Source organism: Nerophis lumbriciformis, linkage group LG04, assembly GCF_033978685.3.
Source record: "Nerophis lumbriciformis linkage group LG04, RoL_Nlum_v2.1, whole genome shotgun sequence".
NCBI lineage: Eukaryota > Metazoa > Chordata > Actinopteri > Syngnathiformes > Syngnathidae > Nerophis > Nerophis lumbriciformis.
Window position 1 is genome coordinate 16,670,001 of NC_084551.2, and position 17,717 is coordinate 16,687,717.

The following is a 17,717-nucleotide window of genomic DNA, read 5'->3' on the forward strand; positions in this document are numbered from 1 at the left end:
AGTGTGTTAGTGCGTATGAAAGCAGAGTGTTAGTGTGTATGGGGGCAGTGTGTTAGTGTGTATGGGAGCAGTGTGTTAGTGTGTATGGGAGTAGTGTGTATGGGAGCAGGGTGTTAGTGTGTATGGGAGCAGTGTGTTAGTGTGTATGGGGGCAGTGTGTTAGTGTGTATGGGAGCAGTGTGTTAGTGTGTATGGGAGTAGTGTGTTTGGGAGCAGGGTGTTAGTGTGTATGGGAGCAGTGTGTTAGTGTGTATGGGAGCAGTGTGTTAGTGCGTATGGGAGCAGGTTGTTAGTGTGTATGGGAGCAAGGTGTTAGTGTGTATGGGAGCAGTGTGTTAGTGTGTATGGGAGCAGTGTGTTAGTGCGTATGGGAGCAGGTTGTTAGTGTGTATGGGAGCAAGGTGTTAGTGTGTATGGGAGCAGGTTGTTAGTGTGTATGGGAGCAAGGTGTTAGTGTGTATGGGAGCAGTGTGTTAGTGTGTATGGGAGCAGTGTGTTAGTGCGTATGGGAGCAGGTTGTTAGTGTGTATGGGAGCAAGGTGTTAGTGTGTATGGGAGCAGGTTGTTAGTGTGTATGGGAGCAAGGTGTTAGTGTGTATGGGAGCAGTGTGTTAGTGTGTATGGGAGCAGGGTGTTAGTGTGTATGGGAGCAGTGTGTTAGTGTGTATGGGAGCAGGGTGTTAGTGTGTATGGGAGCAGTGTGTTAGTGTGTATGGGAGCAGGGTGTTAGTGTGTATGAAAGCAGTGTGTTAGTGATGGGAGCAGTGTGTTAGTGTGTATGGGAGCAGTGTGTTAGTGTGTATGGGAGCAGTGTGTTAGTGTGTATGGGAGTAGTGTGTATGGGAGCAGGGTGTTAGTGTGTATGGGAGCAGTGTGTTAGTGTGTATGGGGGCAGTGTGTTAGTGTGTATGGGAGCAGTGTGTTAGTGTGTATGGGAGTAGTGTGTTTGGGAGCAGGGTGTTAGTGTGTATGGGAGCAGTGTGTTAGTGTGTATGGGAGCAGTGTGTTAGTGCGTATGGGAGCAGGTTGTTAGTGTGTATGGGAGCAAGGTGTTAGTGTGTATGGGAGCAGTGTGTTAGTGTGTATGGGAGCAGTGTGTTAGTGCGTATGGGAGCAGGTTGTTAGTGTGTATGGGAGCAGGTTGTTAGTGTGTATGGGAGCAAGGTGTTAGTGTGTATGGGAGCAGGGTGTTAGTGTGTATGGGAGCAAGGTGTTAGTGTGTATGGGAGCAAGGTGTTAGTGTGTATGGGAGCAGTGTGTTAGTGTGTATGGGAGCAGTGTGTTAGTGCGTATGGGAGCAGGTTGTTAGTGTGTATGGGAGCAAGGTGTTAGTGTGTATGGGAGCAGGTTGTTAGTGTGTATGGGAGCAAGGTGTTAGTGTGTATGGGAGCAGTGTGTTAGTGTGTATGGGAGCAGGGTGTTAGTGTGTATGGGAGCAGTGTGTTAGTGTGTATGGGAGCAGGGTGTTAGTGTGTATGGGAGCAGTGTGTTAGTGTGTATGGGAGCAGGGTGTTAGTGTGTATGAAAGCAGTGTGTTAGTGATGGGAGCAGTGTGTTAGTGTGTATGGGAGCAGTGTGTTAGTGTGTATGGGAGCAGTGTGTTAGTGCGTATGGGAGCAGGTTGTTAGTGTGTATGGGAGCAAGGTGTTAGTGTGTATGGGAGCAGTGTGTTAGTGTGTATGGGAGCAGGGTGTTAGTGTGTATGGGAGCATTGTGTTAGTGTGTATGGGAGCAGGGTGTGAGTGTGTATGAAAGCAGTGTGTTAGTGTGTATAGGAGCAGTGTGTTAGTGTGTATGGGGGCAGTGTGTTAGTGTGTATGGGAGCAGTGTGTTAGTGTGTATGGGAGTAGTGTGTTTGGGAGCAGGGTGTTAGTGTGTATGGGAGCAGTGTGTTAGTGTGTATGGGAGCAGTGTGTTAGTGCGTATGGGAGCAGGTTGTTAGTGTGTATGGGAGCAAGGTGTTAGTGTGTATGGGAGCAGTGTGTTAGTGTGTATGGGAGCAGTGTGTTAGTGCGTATGGGAGCAGGTTGTTAGTGTGTATGGGAGCAGGTTGTTAGTGTGTATGGGAGCAAGGTGTTAGTGTGTATGGGAGCAGGGTGTTAGTGTGTATGGGAGCAAGGTGTTAGTGTGTATGGGAGCAAGGTGTTAGTGTGTATGGGAGCAGTGTGTTAGTGTGTATGGGAGCAGTGTGTTAGTGCGTATGGGAGCAGGTTGTTAGTGTGTATGGGAGCAAGGTGTTAGTGTGTATGGGAGCAGGTTGTTAGTGTGTATGGGAGCAAGGTGTTAGTGTGTATGGGAGCAGTGTGTTAGTGTGTATGGGAGCAGGGTGTTAGTGTGTATGGGAGCAGTGTGTTAGTGTGTATGGGAGCAGGGTGTTAGTGTGTATGGGAGCAGTGTGTTAGTGTGTATGGGAGCAGGGTGTTAGTGTGTATGAAAGCAGTGTGTTAGTGATGGGAGCAGTGTGTTAGTGTGTATGGGAGCAGTGTGTTAGTGTGTATGGGAGCAGTGTGTTAGTGCGTATGGGAGCAGGTTGTTAGTGTGTATGGGAGCAAGGTGTTAGTGTGTATGGGAGCAGTGTGTTAGTGTGTATGGGAGCAGGGTGTTAGTGTGTATGGGAGCATTGTGTTAGTGTGTATGGGAGCAGGGTGTGAGTGTGTATGAAAGCAGTGTGTTAGTGTGTATAGGAGCAGTGTGTTAGTGTGTATGGGAGCAGTGTGTTAGTGTGTATGGGAGCAGTGTGTTAGTGTGTATGGGAGCAGTGTGTTAGTGTACACACCGTTAGTGTGTATGGGAGCAGTGTGTTAGTGTGTCTTTGAGCAGTGTGTTAGTGTGTATGGGAGCAGTGTGTTAGTGTGTATGGAAGCAGTGTGTTAGTACGTATGAAAGCAGTGTGTTAGTGTGTATGGGGGCAGTGTGTTAGTGTGTATGGGGGCAGTCTGTTAGTGTGTATGGGGGCAGTGTGTTAGTGCGTTTGGGAGCAGTGTGTTAGTGCGTATGGGAGCAGTGTGTTAGTGTGTTTGGGAGCAGTGTGTTAGTGTGTATGGGAGCAGTGTGTTAGTGTGTAAGGGAGCAGTGTGTTAGTGTGTAAGGGAGCAGTGTGTCAGTGTGTATGGGAGCAGTGTGTCAGTGTGTATGGGGGCAGTGTGTTAGTGCGTATGGGAGCAGTGTGTATGGTGTGTTAGTGTGTATGGGGGCAGTGTGTTAGTGCGTATGGGAGCAGTGTGTTAGTGCGTATGGGAGCAGTGTGTTAGTGTGTTTGGGAGCAGTGTGTTAGTGTGTATGGGAGCAGTGTGTTAGTGTGTAAGGGAGCAGTTTGTTAGTGTGTAAGGGAGCAGTGTGTTAGTGTGTATGGGAGCAGTGTGTCAGTGTGTATGGGGGCAGTGTGTTAGTGCGTATGGGAGCAGTGTGTTAGTGTGTATGGTGTGTTAGTGTGTAATGGAGCAGTGTTTTAGTGTGTATGAGGGCAGTGTGTTAGTGCGTATGGGAGCAGTGTGTTAGTGTGTGAAAGTTCATGGCATCCTTCACTACAGGAGGAGAACCCAGGAAGGTCAAGTACAACCTCAATTTAGCTATGTCAAGTTTTATTTAGCTTATTCTTGTATTGTTAATGTAGTTTTAAATAAAAAGACTGTATGTCATGAATTAACAGTGTAACACTACATGCTGAGAGGTTTATCTACACTAGCTAAATATTACCCAAACATTAGCTTATATTATGTGTTGAATGAATATATACTAGTAGGTCATCTTTTGATCCTCCATTTTCTATTCCTTTTGTCCTTATTGGGCTGACAGCAAAGGCTGCAGCTATCTATTATTTTAGTAATCCAGTAATCTATTGATAGGTTTGTTCGATTAAGCGATTTACCTGATAAAACACAATTTATGGCCTTAATGTGTGTTTTAGGGAACATAGTTGAAATAAATGTTTTTTCTGCTTGTAACATTTTTCTCCTTTAACCTTGAAATTGCACTTTTAACATAAAGTTAAAGTACCACTGATAGTCACACACACACTAGGTGTGGTGAAATTATCCTCTGCATTTGACCCATCCCCTTGTTCCACCCCCTGGCAGGTGAGGGGAGCAGTGAGCAGCAGTGGTCACGCTCAGGAATCATTTTGGTGATTTAACCCCCAATTCCAATATGTGTGTATTATTAGGACAGATCACGGCGCATACACCATGTGTGCTCTATTGCAGCGGCAGTAGCTGTCCAGAAACCGTGTCCGTGTATTTAACACTATTGTTAAAGCTAAATTATTTTCAAGTTTCTGCTGATGTTTAAAATGTCCCCTTAAACAGGAACTGTACTTTTTTTTGGAGTTCTGCGTCATCGTTCACAATCATAATGAGAGATACGACGAAGGATGTTATTTTTTTAATGCATTCTAAAGATTAAATAAATGCGATTTAAAAGTTTGCTTACAATGGAGCTTATAGGAGCCACGCTATTTCACACATCCAAATACATGATGTAAGTGTATATGTAGTGTAGTAACTGGCACATTCATAATAATATTTAATATTGACCTATTTTGATCATTTTAAGCGTAGGTCACGAGAGCCAACAAACATAATAAAACATCACTTACTTTGCAATGTCTGCTGTCATTAGGATGCCGACTGCTGGGATGTTCATATATCCCCATTTACATGAAGAATGACCATAATCCTCACGAAGAGACAGAATGGGGGGGGACCAAGCATCTTTTCGTGTCGTTCTCGGCAGTTCCGGGTCCTTAATGGCTGTCGAAGTGTACCAACTTGTCGGAATACCACCCAGACTTCTTCTGTCCAGGTGAGATGCATGATTTATGATCTACATTAAACTACTAGGGAGCAAGGAAGCGAGGAAGCAGCACCACTCAGCGCAAAATAAATCCGGAAATTGACCTCATCGTTTTATAAACCGCAAAGTTCAAAGCATAGGTAAAAAGAAGCGGCTTATAGTTCGTAATTTAAGGAAAATAATTGTGGGTTCCCTACGGGTACTTCGACTTCCTCCCACCCCCAAAGACATGCACCTAGGGATAGGTTAATTGTCAAGACTAAATGTGTTTTAGTGTGTGAATGTGAGTGTGAATGTTGTCTATCTGTGTTGGCCCTGCGATGAGGTGGAGACTTGTCCAGGGTGTAACCCGCCTTCCGCCCGAATGCAGCTGGGATAGGTTCCCGCACCCCCGCGACCCTGAGAAAATAAAATGATCGAATTCTGTGATTGTAGTCAAAAACTCAACTGATCAAAGTTTCTTAATTGTGTGTTTCAGAGTGTGTCAATCTCCAGCTGTTTCCTGATTTCCTTCCTTCTAAACTGCCATTATGTCACTGCTGACTCATGTGCTGGCATGCTTGTTTGGCATGGGCTCCTGGGTAGCCATCAACGGAATGTGGGTGGAGCTCCCACTGATCGTACCACAGATCCCAGAGGGTTGGTACCTGCCATCCTACCTCACTGTCCTCATCCAGATGGCCAATGTAGGACCCCTGTTCATCACCCTGATGCACCGATTTCGTCCAGGTGTGCTGGATGAGCGGCCAGTTGTCTACTCCATTGTGGTGTTGGGGATCATTGCCACGTTCCTTTTAGCTTTTTTTTGGAAGCACACCGTGACAGTAGGGGGCGCCCTGCACAGTGTGCCCCTTTTGATATTATGCTTCCTGCTGTCTGTCGTGGACTGCACCTCCTCTGTCACTTTCCTGCCTTTCATGATGCGCCTGCGCCCCCAATACCTCACCACTTACTTTACAGGTGAAGGACTCAGTGGACTGGTGCCTGCGCTGGTGGCTCTTATTCAAGGCGTTGGTGTCGTCCATTGTCAGAATGCCACTTTGACAGACACATTCAACCAAACATCCCCTGGGAGTGGGGAGCTACAAGCCATCTATCAACCATCCACATTTTCTGCTCAGATCTTCTTTCTGTTTCTCAGCGCCATGATGGTCGTTTGCCTGATAGCCTTCACTCTACTCAATCATCACCCGGCTGTGGCTCGGGAAAAGAAAAACAACATGTATTTTAGTGAAGAATTGACGCCTGGCAAGAAAGAGCAAGGTTTCTCTCTGCACGCTCAAACACCGGAGAAAAAGCCAATGATAGATCCATTAGAATCTTCAAAGAAGGAACCTCGCAGCTCCTTTGGCAAGGGCACTTACAGCAACTTTGAGCTCTTTTTTATCTTTGTGGTACTGGCATGGGTGAATGCTCTGACCAACGCAGTGCTGCCATCGGTGCAGTCTTACTCCTGTCTGCCGTACGGGAACAAAGCCTATCATCTGGCTGCCACCATGGCAGCTGTCTCCAACCCAGTGGCCTGTTTCATTGCCATGTTCATGCCTATCAGGTGAGCTTGACTAATGAAGCCATCATAGCATGTCAGGCTCAAGAAACAATAACATTAATGTCTTTCCAGGTCACTCGTCTTCATGTGTTTTCTGACTGTGTCTGGGACAGGATTTGGAGCCTACATCATGGCCATGGCTGCCCTAAGTCCTTGCCCTCTGCTGGTCCACAGTTCTTCAGGAACTGTTGTTATAGTAAGCCTTTTGAATTTGCTTATAAGATTGAATACAAGTAGGGGTAATCGAAAATATTGCCGTCTCAATATATATCTATCTAAGGATGGACATCAAATACGGTACTTTTTTGGCACTGACCGAGTCCCGCCGGTCCCACCAGGCACCGATTTACGTAAAATCCAACCTTGTTACATTACCTTGGTTGCATGTGACGTCACATTCAGTCGCAGACTGAGCCGGCTCTAACGACGCATGTAGCCATAAACGGTAATAATGACAACCACAGTAAAACTTCTGACAGTTAGAATCATACTTTTAAATTTAAAATAATCAAAACAATGTCATTGGCCCCGTTTACACTGCACACCAAATCTGATTGTTTTTTGCTCTCAAGTGATACAGATCTGATATTTTTTGCATGTCTAAACGCTCCAAAGTGCTTCAAATCTGATCTTTTGGCCACATCAGGAGGTAGTCCTGAATCCGATTGGAATGGTTTTAGGGTGCATTAAAGAATTGCTGAAAAGAGTAGAACAACCAAATAGTATAATGCTTACCATAAATAATAGATTTTAATAGATTTTTAATAGATAGACATTTGCAACACTTTTCATTTAAATCGGTACAAAAGTACAAACCAATATTTAAAACTATAAAATACTAAGACTAAAACACTGCAAGTGAAGCATAGAAAAAAAGACATGCTGAATAGTGGGATTTTCTAACAGTGTGTTAATTTGTTTCAGCTATTTATTAAAAACCAAATGGCGATTATAAAAACGTTGCTTATTTTGGTCACAATAACTTTGATATAAAGTTTTCATATCGTTACATCCCAAATACTAACACTTGGCAGCACTGAGAGCTGACTCAGCCCAACTGCCTCTAGGTAATGTTGCAATATTTATTGCCAACAAATTTTTTTACTAATATCTTGTTTTATTATTAGATTTCTAACAACTGGCCTTAAGTTATCATCAGCTCATTTTTAGATGTTCTAATAAAAATATGAGATTTTTTTATTTAAAAAATGTATATTTATTAACACACATACACAAGTACCAAAAATTGGTACTGTTGCACACCGGTATCGATTCACAGGTACCGGCAATTGGTACCGTATCAATTAAAATGTGAAAAGTACCCATCCCTAATCACCACACTATTTTAAACAGCGTTGGATATGATTAAAGAGGTATTGTTGGCAAAATATTGGGATATATTAATTGAGTTGACGAATATGTGGTCCTCTCAAAGATACCGTAACTTAATTTTTTGGATTCAGATGTAATAATGTCACTATATTTTGATTATTGAAGTTTTTTGAAATGGTGAAAAATTTACTGTATCACACCGAGAGCTATTTCTAATCAAGATGTTCTGATCAGGGTTTTATGCTGCCGATTTCGATACGATCCTCCATTAGTGAGATTGGCCGATACCAATACCAATCACATGTATTAACTGTAAATGTTTCCATTTATTTATGGTCAGTGCTAAGACAGTGTAAAAATATCAACACTGTATTTAAACTAGTTCCTTATTCTATTTTATTACATATAATTGTTTGACCAAAACAAAGTCAATATTACATAGTAACTAAACAAAAGCAAAAACTACTATCTACTAATCATTTAAACACTTTGTCTTTTAACCCTCAAAGTCCTCCTGTGTCCAAGGAATTGTTCCCTGAATTTGTAAACATGAACACAATAACAACATAATAAATATGGGAACATTTAGACATTAATCTAATCATTCTATCATTGATTATATACTGATCCTACCTTTGGCATCAAAACCACCAATTTATGGATGGATCTGCCCTCCTCTAATGGGTTGTGTACTGACAGTGACAATGCTGACACATCAACACTTGTTGGTATATTATCCTCTTTCTAGACTCTTATTAATCAACCTAATAATTTCCTGTTAATAACTGCTGCAACGTGGTTCCATTTACAATTCTAAAACTTTACCAAGAATGTATTTTTTGGTGTTGTTTAAAGCTAGCTTTAGCGGGTATTTTAGCATGCCTGCACCTGGCTTGCTTTCAGTGTGTAACATTGTTAGCCCTATCCTCCAGTGATAATGCTACTTGATAAAACACTTAAGATACTAACAAATGCAGTTTATTAGCTGTAATGGCGGTTAATAATATTAGCTTGGGGGGGTGTCTCCACAATGTACGGAGACACAATATTAGCTGCCAGCTTGTCAGCCAAGGGACTAAAAATACATACAGTGTCAGCCAGAGGGTATCTGCGTTTATAATTGGCATTATTCGGCAATCATGTACTTTTTCATGAAGGTGGCCGATTGACCGACATATTCCCAATTTCTAACAGTTTCTTTTAGTATTATTCAATTATACATCAATGCGAACTACAGCTACAATAACATAAATTAAAATACAATAAACACATCTACACTATTCAAAAGTGTATTTGTAATCTTAAAAAAATTGCATATTTATAATTATTTTCTATCTCCTACCCTTTCAAAAAAAATATGACTTCTATAGACTACATTTTGTATTGTGCTCATACAAAGAAAGCCTCAAATATGTTAATGTTTTCCTTTTGCATGTTGTGTCTTCCAGGTGCTGGTTTGGATCCTGTTTGTTCTCTGTCTGTCCTACGTGAAGGTCATCATTGGGGTGATTCTCCGGGATGAGGGCCACAGCGCACTCGTGTGGTGTGGAGCAGTAGTCCAGCTGGGTTCTATGGTTGGTGCGTTGTCCATGTTCCCACTGGTCAGTGTCTATGGACTTTTTAAATCGGGTGATGCTTGCAACACAAAGTGTCCCATGTAAATAGGGAAAACATTAAAAGCACTGCTGTAAAAGACAGAATTATAAGTTGCACTTATACCATACCGCACTACTACTGGCATATTAGTAATAATGAACTCATCAAAGTCATCAGCCTCACATATTCCAACTTTGAAAGAGTGGCCCAAAGTTCTTAAGTACCGCATTGCCTTTTTGTTTCAACAGACTTGTTACTGATGTAAATAAGAATATTACACATTACACACTTTTTAGAGGTCAGCTATCAAACTGAATAGTCAACGTAATGTGAACATACTAATATGATTTTCAGTGTGGACTACTAAGATGTTACTACTACTAAGGCTCATTTGTATTTGAAAATGATGTTTTGCTTAAAATGATTTGCTTTGTAAATTTGAGTTGGTTGGAGATACTGTTCGAATAAATAAATAAAACAATTAAATCTTCTTACCTTTTTGATACACTGCATTTAACATGGCATACAAAAAAAAAAACGTACACACATTTATACACACACTATATACTCCATGAGATATTGTACATGCTCTTTTTATTCCCCAAATACATTTTTGTGCTCCTAAAAAAACGAAATTATAATGAAAATGTTTGTTTGGAGTATGTTTGCATGTCCGCTCTAAGCATTGATAAAAACAAAGTAGATTTATTATATATGTGACAATGCACAAAAAAGGCCACACTAATATTTTATTAAATCGTGTTTAGTTTTGACTACATTAAATAATGATCAAATTGGATAGTTAAGGTTGCATAGTTGAATCTACTGTAGGTGGTGGCCTTATTTGGCCGGACAGTGGTTATTTTTAAAAAAAAAGTTATTTTTTAACCACTGGAGTAAATAAAAAATCTGATGTTAGTCTGAAATCATCTTTATATTTATGCTGTTACAATCTAAAATATCAATACTTATTAATCTAAATATATAACATTTACTATAAGCTGTATTGGTGAATGTTTACCCACACCAGTGGAAACAGAATTTAATGGTGTGAATCAACTTTTTATTAGACAAAGCTAACACATAAACATACAGCTTATTTTGGACATACACGTATTAGTAATGTGTATACACTAATTATGCGTGTTCATAGTGACGTTTCTTGCATTGCTCCACATTAGTATTGTATCTGCACTGCTTGTGTCCTGAATGCAATATCTGATCTAATTGAGTGACATGTCTTTGGAAAGCTTTCAGCCATTAGAAACGAGATCCCACCCCCTATTCCATTTGGCCAAAAGGTTTATCAGATATTCGCCGAAAGGAAATTAACTTTTTTTTTTTTTTCAGTACTTTATTTAAACAACAAAAAATACAAAACTTCACATATAAAAAGATCTATAATTTTCACAAAGTAGACAGAAAATATTTATATTTTATATTCCAAAATATTTAAACACAACTACAGCATTATAAACAAGGAAAGAGAAAACAAAACACAAATAAACATGTGCCAGGGATAACACTTAAAGAAGAAAATTAAACAAAAACAAATGAAATCACAATACTGTATATTACTTATCACATATGTCATTGCTTAAAAAATGTTTTATAATTATTTTATGGGAGGTTTTTGCGGCCTTTTTGTTTTTCTTTGTCATCATTAGTGAGTTATATGTTCTTTTACATTTCAGAATAAAACAAAAAAAACATTTGTCAGACATGACATTTCTGTACTTTGAATTTGGAATGTTCCTATTAGGCATACGTTTTTAACAGCATTCTCGATATTTCTAATCAAAATTACCGTATTTTTCGGACTGTAAGTCGCAGTTTGGCTTGTCAAGACTTTCCAAAACAAGTACAATTAGCTAACCTCAATGAACCCAAAAATACCTTAAAATAAGAATATTCTCACTAATAACAAGTGCACTTTTCTTGGTAGAAAAAAAAAAAAAAAAGAGACCTTTTTGCTCAATATGTTTAAAAACATTCTTAAATTAAGTAAATGCTAGTGCCATTATCTTGACATATTGATATGCGCTCGGCATTACGTAATGTCGAGCGCATTTCAAGAAATTTAATTTCTTGAAACCAGCAAACTTATACTAAAAACGAATTTATTGTTCTTAATGGAAAGGCAACAAGGCAACCGCTTGTTACTCTCAGGGTCTCCTAGCCGCTCAGGCAAATCATATGGTCTAAAAATGCATTTTTCCATCGATAACATGACATCATCGCGCCAAGTGCGTGCTCTTTCAGTCAATTAGTGCGCATATATGCAGCCCGGCCCCCGGCCAAATTTTTTTAAATTGTAATTTTGAAGAGGGCACCACGGTGGAAGAGGGGGTTAGTGCATCTGCCTCACAATACGAAGGTCCTGAGTAGTCTTGGGTTCATTCCCGGGCTCGGGATCTTTCTGTGTGGAGTTTGCATGTTCTCCCCGTGACTGCGTGGGTTCCCTCCGGGCACTCCGGCTTCCTCACACCTCCAAAGACATGCACCTGGGGATAGGTTGATTGGCAACACTAAATTGGCTCTAGTGTGTGAATGTGAGTGTGAATGTTGTCTGTCTATCTGTGTTGGCCCTGCGATGAGGTGGCGACTTGTCCAGGGTGTACCCCGCCTTCCGCCCGATTGTAGCTGAGATAGGCTCCAGTGCCCCCCGCGACCCCGAAGGAAATAAGCGGTAGAAAATGGATGGATGGATGGATGGATTTTGAAGAAGTTATCTGAATGTGCATGAACTATTTCTGTTCAAAATTATTTGAAATGTAAAATGTTTAAATATTAACTGTCAGTTTACTGTACTGTGCCAACTGTACTACTATATGAGTATGTATTTTCTATTATTTCATTGAAAATATAACAGCAAAGTCCATTTGGCTGTCATCTGTTTTAATTATGAGACACAATTGGGTCAAAGTCAGGATTTTTTTTTTTTCATGCTTGAAATAAGAAATGATTACTTTAAAAAAGTAGTTGTATACTTGTGAGTGTTGATGACAGCTTTGCAACCCTTGATATTCTAGTTTCAAGCATGTTTTACTCAATATAGGTCATCAAATCTCAGCAACAAGCTGTAATATCTTACTGAGATCATTTAGGACCAGTGTTGGGACTAACGCGTTACAAAGTACTGTAACGCCGTTAGTTTCGGCGGTAACTAGTAATCTAACGCGTTACTTTTTTTTTATTCAGTAATTTAGTTACCGTTACTACATGATGCGTTACTGCCTTATTTTACGTTACTTTTGATGTAGTATCGGCTAGAAACAGAAGCGCTGCGGTGTCTTTCTTCTGAATCTTCCTCTGTCACAAGCCGGAGAGAAGAAAAGAGGCGCGGTCTATGTGTGTGTGGGGGGGCGGTGAGGGGGAGGCATTGATCCGCGGTTTGATATATGAAACAAAACAAAAAAAGTTGTTGGCACGTTCAGTCCACACACAGCGTGGTCATGGCGAGCGCAATAACGGAGGAGCTTGAACGCCCCCGCCATTGAATCGGTGTGTTTATAAGTGCAGATTCGGTTGTGCAAAACGAGGGTTTTAAACACATGCTGAACGTGCTTGAACCACGTTACGACATCCCGTCGCGCACCCACTTCAGCAATAAGATTGTGCCAGATCTTTATGAGCAGGAGAAGAAAAAAGTTGTGGATGAACTATCCCGAGCATCATCTGTTGCGCTCATGACAGACGGCTGGACGTCCAGCGGAACTATAAGCGCCCACTTCATCACAGCAGACTGGGAGATGAGAAGACACGCCCCCTCTACGAGAGTCACCTTGCACAGGTACTGACACAAGCAGTGAAGGAATGGAAGATAAAGATATCCCAGTCACACGTGATAATGCCAAAAATCAAATAATTACAGAGAATGAGGCAGGACTGGGACCACAGATAGGTGCTTTGCACATGTAGTGAATTTGGCATCACATCTCAGTCAATAGGATGGAGCGCCTCTTTGGGAGGATCAGGAAGGTTTCTTACTTCCACCCAAGCACAACAGCTGCTCATGTGCTTAAGACAAAGCAAGAAATGCTAAAGCTGCCTGCTCATACATGATGTCCCAACGAGGTGGAACTCCACTTATGATATGTTGGAGCAGCAGGCAGCTATATACTCTGCATTGACCCACAACACCCTGAAGACAAATGTCACCCTGTCTGATGATGATGTGAGAGTGGCAGATGAGGTCCTCTAGGTGCTTAAACCCCTCAAAAGTGTTACAGCTCTACTGAGCACTGAAACTTCACCATCTGTGTCAATGATCCTGCCACTGAAAACAAGGATTCTACAATCCATGGCTCCAAGTGTGGAAGACAGCAGCATCACTCCAGATGTCAGGCTTTATTTCACTACCTATGTTTCAAGGAAGATGATGTTTCTTCTTATGTTGCACTTAAACTTGTTTTTTATTAATGGTCATTGGTCCAAGTTTAAAGAAAGGAGGAATGCCTTTTTATGTTGCACTGTTTTTCATTAATTATGTTAAAAGGAAAATAAAAATGCATGTCAAGTTGATCAACAGATTGTATTATTCTCCAGTGCAATAACAGTACTGAAATGAAGGCAAAAAGGGCATTAATGGGAGCTTTAAAAAAAAAAAGAAGAAAAAAAGAAGTAACTAAATAGTTACTTTTCACAGTAACACATTACTTTTTGGTGTAAGTAACTGAGTTAGTAACTGAGTTACTTTTGAAATAAAGTAACTAGTAACTGTAACTAGTTACTGGTTTTCTGTAACTAACCCAACACTGTTTAGGACCAACACCCTTAAAACAAGTAAAACACTCTAGCATGAAATCTGATTGGTGAGAAGAATTATCTTCTCAGACAGAAAATTAGCAAATATCACCCTTATTTGAGATTTTCAATCTTACTTAGATTTCAGTTTTTGCAGTGTATGAGGTAGATCAGGGGTGTCAAAGTCAAGGCCCGCGGGCCGAATCCGGCCGGCGAATGAATGATCTATGGCCCCCAAGAAGATATTTGATTCGTATTAGAACCAGGCCACAGCCGCCTGCTGCTGTTTTGCACGCACCAATACTCCATCAGTGTTGGCTAAAGGAATTTTCAAAATGGGGTCCCAGGGACCCCATCAAATCATAAAAATGAGGCCCCACAGTAAATTTTTGGGGTCCCACTTTTTTGTGAGCGTTTTGAAAACAAATGATAAATGTATGCATTATCCTGTTATATCTCACGTTCTATATTGTGTTTTGGAAAAAGGTTGTCATAAACGTTACTTAATTCATAAAAAAAAAATAATAATAATAATACAAAAGAAAACAAATTTTTATGCATATGTAAATGTATTCAGTTATAAACATTCTCTCACTTTCTTCTTTCCTTCATAGCTCTAAACTTTACCGCTGCCGGTGTTTTTTCCTATATTTTCATTGTAATATTTTCAGAATGTGTTTGTTCTATTTCTGGCCAAAGTAAGACAAAGAAAACAATCTGAAGTTGTCTTTATTTTTTAGTTTTAATGCCATGATTTTAATAGTCCGGCCCGCTTGTGCACAGATTTTCCTCCATGCGGCACCTGAGCTAAAATGAGTTTGACACCCCTGAGGTAGATGGATCATCTCCATCAAAGGAGAAGTGTTTTTTTTTTATCCGCTCATGGAAGGACGAAAAAATAAGGTTTATATTTTTGTGTTGGTATATCACATTAATCGACATTACTGTGCAAATTTTTAACACTGATTAATCCATTTTTCATACAACACCAATCATAAAGGATATCATTAGCTATGATACGAAGGTCCTGAGTAGTCCTGAGTTCTATCCCGGGCTCGGGAGCTTTCTGTGTGGGGTTTGCATGTTCCCTCCGGGTACTCCGGATTCCTCCCACCTCCAAAGACATGCACCTGGGGATATGTTGATTGGCAACACTAAATTGGCCCTAGTGTGTGAATGTTGTCTGTCTATCTGTGTTGGCCCTGTGATGAGGTGGCGACTTGTCCAGGGTGTACCGTGCCTTCCGCCCGAATGCAGCTGAGATAGGCTTCAACACCCCCCGCGACCCCAAAAGGGACAAGCGGTAGAAAATGGATGGATGGATGATCTGTCTTCCTAACGTTGTGGGCAGGTATATAATTTTGCTCCTCTAAACTGCACCTACTTAAAATGAGCACTAGAGGTCTCTGTTTGATCAAACAAAACTGGCCTAGACTTGAAGTAGGCTACTTCAATGACATAATGGTTCCCCTAAATTCTTCAAACGAGTTCTAAACACTAAATATAAACTTTGCTATAATGCAGGCTTTATTACATTATTACCAAACGTACACGAATGCTGTGGAACTTTAGGGGTGGCCTGCTGATGCATCTCCCCAGAGGGAGTCTTCCCACATTACTGCATCTGCATCATATCCTCCTCATACTTAATCAGAGAGTGTGTGCTGTGTGTAAGGAGTTTGTCAATTTATCTTTCCTTAGTCCACAGGGGCAGGTAGGAATGAGAAAGTCATAACCAGTCAGTGTCTGATTCAGATCCCAGTGGTTCCTCAGTGAACATCTGGGGTCATCATCTTCGTGTGGCTCATACATCACCTGTTGGCTCTTATCTCCCTCCAGTAGTTTCTATGACTTATGGCGTGCCGCGTTTAAATACTGCAGACTTGTTCGGGAGGATTTCCACTATGATAAAGAGGAGGTATTGAGTCTGTACGTTTCCATAGAACCGCAATATTCATGCAGGAAATCAATTGTGGGTGGCTAAGTAATTAAATGCAAAATGTGTGAAAGTATTACCTGCTTTGACTTTATGTTTATTTGTCCATACTTTATGTGACAATTTCGTAATTTCAATAGAAAGCATGTGAGCGAATATTCTCATCCATGCTGCTCTTTAATGTGGAGTTATTGGACTGCAGTATGCAGAGAATGATTGAATTTTGCAAGACGGCCAGGAACGATCACGTCTCGCCTGCTCTTATGCAATGGTCCATTCCCCACTCACAACGCAGTGTCTGCTAAAACCTCGAGGATAGGGAAGGGGAGGGCTGGAAACCCCGGCGTCTGGACCAAAGGAAAACGAAAATATTTCATCTTGTAAATGACTCAAGACTATTTACTGTGTATGTATAAAATTGAAACTCGGCTTTCTTATGTATAAAAGTGAGACGTGAACGACCACATCAGGGGTGGATATTTTTTAAATCTGATTGGTATTAATGGTGTGAAATGAGGCGTTTTACACAAAAATACATCACATCCTATTTCCTCTCAAATGGAAACAGATGGACTCTACAAAAGTTGCCATATTGTTTTATTTTATGACTCTGCCCTGACTTTTTTCTAACCTTGACTTAGGGATGGGCATTATGACATACAATCTGTATTGTGATATATATTGCAGCCCCTGCGATAGCATTATATATCACAATATGTTGTTTGGTATGTAATAGTGTTGTCCCGATACCAATATAAACCAGTGCCGGTACCAAAATTATTTTGATACTTTTCGATACTTTTCTAAATAAAGGGGACCACAAAAAATTGCATTATTGGCTTTATTTTAACAAAAAGTCTTAGGGTACATTAAAGGGGAACATTATCACCAGACCTTTTTTAAGCGTCAATATATACCTTGATGTTGCAGAAAAAAGACCATATATTTTTTTAACCGATTTCCGAACTCTAAATGGGTGAATTGTGGCGAATTAAACGCCTTTCTAATATTCGCTCTCGGAGCGATGACGTCACAACGTGACGTCACATCGGGAAGCAATCCGCCATTTTCTCAAACACCGAGTCAAATCAGCTCTGTTATTTTCCGTTTTTTCGACTGTTTTCCGTACCTTGAAGACATCATGCCTCGTCGGTGTGTTGTCGGAGGGTGTAACAACACGAACAGGGACAAATTCAAGTTGTACCAGTGGCCCAAAGATGCGAAAGTGGCAAGAAAGTGGACGTTTGTTCCGCACACTTTACCGACTAAAGCTATGCTACGACAGAGATGGCAAGAATGTGTGGATATCCTGCGACACTCAAAGCAGATGCATTTCCAACGATAAAGTCAAAGAAATCTGCCGCCAGACCCCCATTGAATCTGCCAGAGTGTGTGAGCAATTCAGGGACAAAGGGCCTCGGTAGCACGGCAAGCAATGGCGGCAGTTTGTTCCCGCAGACGAGCGAGCTAAACCCCCTGGATGTCTTGGCTCACACCGTCCCGAAGATGATCAAGAGAAGAATATCGACCCTAGCTTCCCTGGCCTGCTGACATGAGGGTATGTCTACAGAATATATTAATTGATGAACATTGGGCTGTCTGCACTCTCAAAGTGCATGTTGTTGCCAAATGTATTTCATATGCTGTAAACCTAGTTCATAGTTGTTAGTTTCCTTTCATGCCAAACAAACATATACCAATCGTTGGTTAGAAGGCGATCGCCGAATTCGTCCTCGCTTTCTCCCGTGTCGCTGGCTGTCGTGACGT

General features: G+C 41.1%; 1 protein-coding gene across 4 annotated transcripts in view; it reads left to right on the forward strand.

The window, feature by feature from the left end:
• Window positions 1-9,931, forward strand: part of slc52a3-2b (solute carrier family 52 member 3-2b) — an 11,462-nt gene extending 1,531 nt beyond the window's left edge. The window contains exons 2-5 of one of the 4 annotated variants that reach the window (XM_061949862.2): window positions 4,618-4,800; window positions 5,270-6,343; window positions 6,413-6,536; window positions 9,121-9,931. In XM_061949862.2, the coding sequence (XP_061805846.1) occupies window positions 5,322-6,343; window positions 6,413-6,536; window positions 9,121-9,333 (1,359 nt within the window). In that variant the 5' untranslated portion in view covers window positions 4,618-4,800; window positions 5,270-5,321 and the 3' untranslated portion in view covers window positions 9,334-9,931. The remainder of the gene's footprint in view (window positions 1-4,617; window positions 4,801-5,269; window positions 6,344-6,412; window positions 6,537-9,120) is intronic. The other 3 variants (XM_061949876.1, XM_061949870.1, XM_072912978.1) reach the window with 3 other exon arrangements.
• Window positions 9,932-17,717: the final 7,786 nt, after the last annotated feature.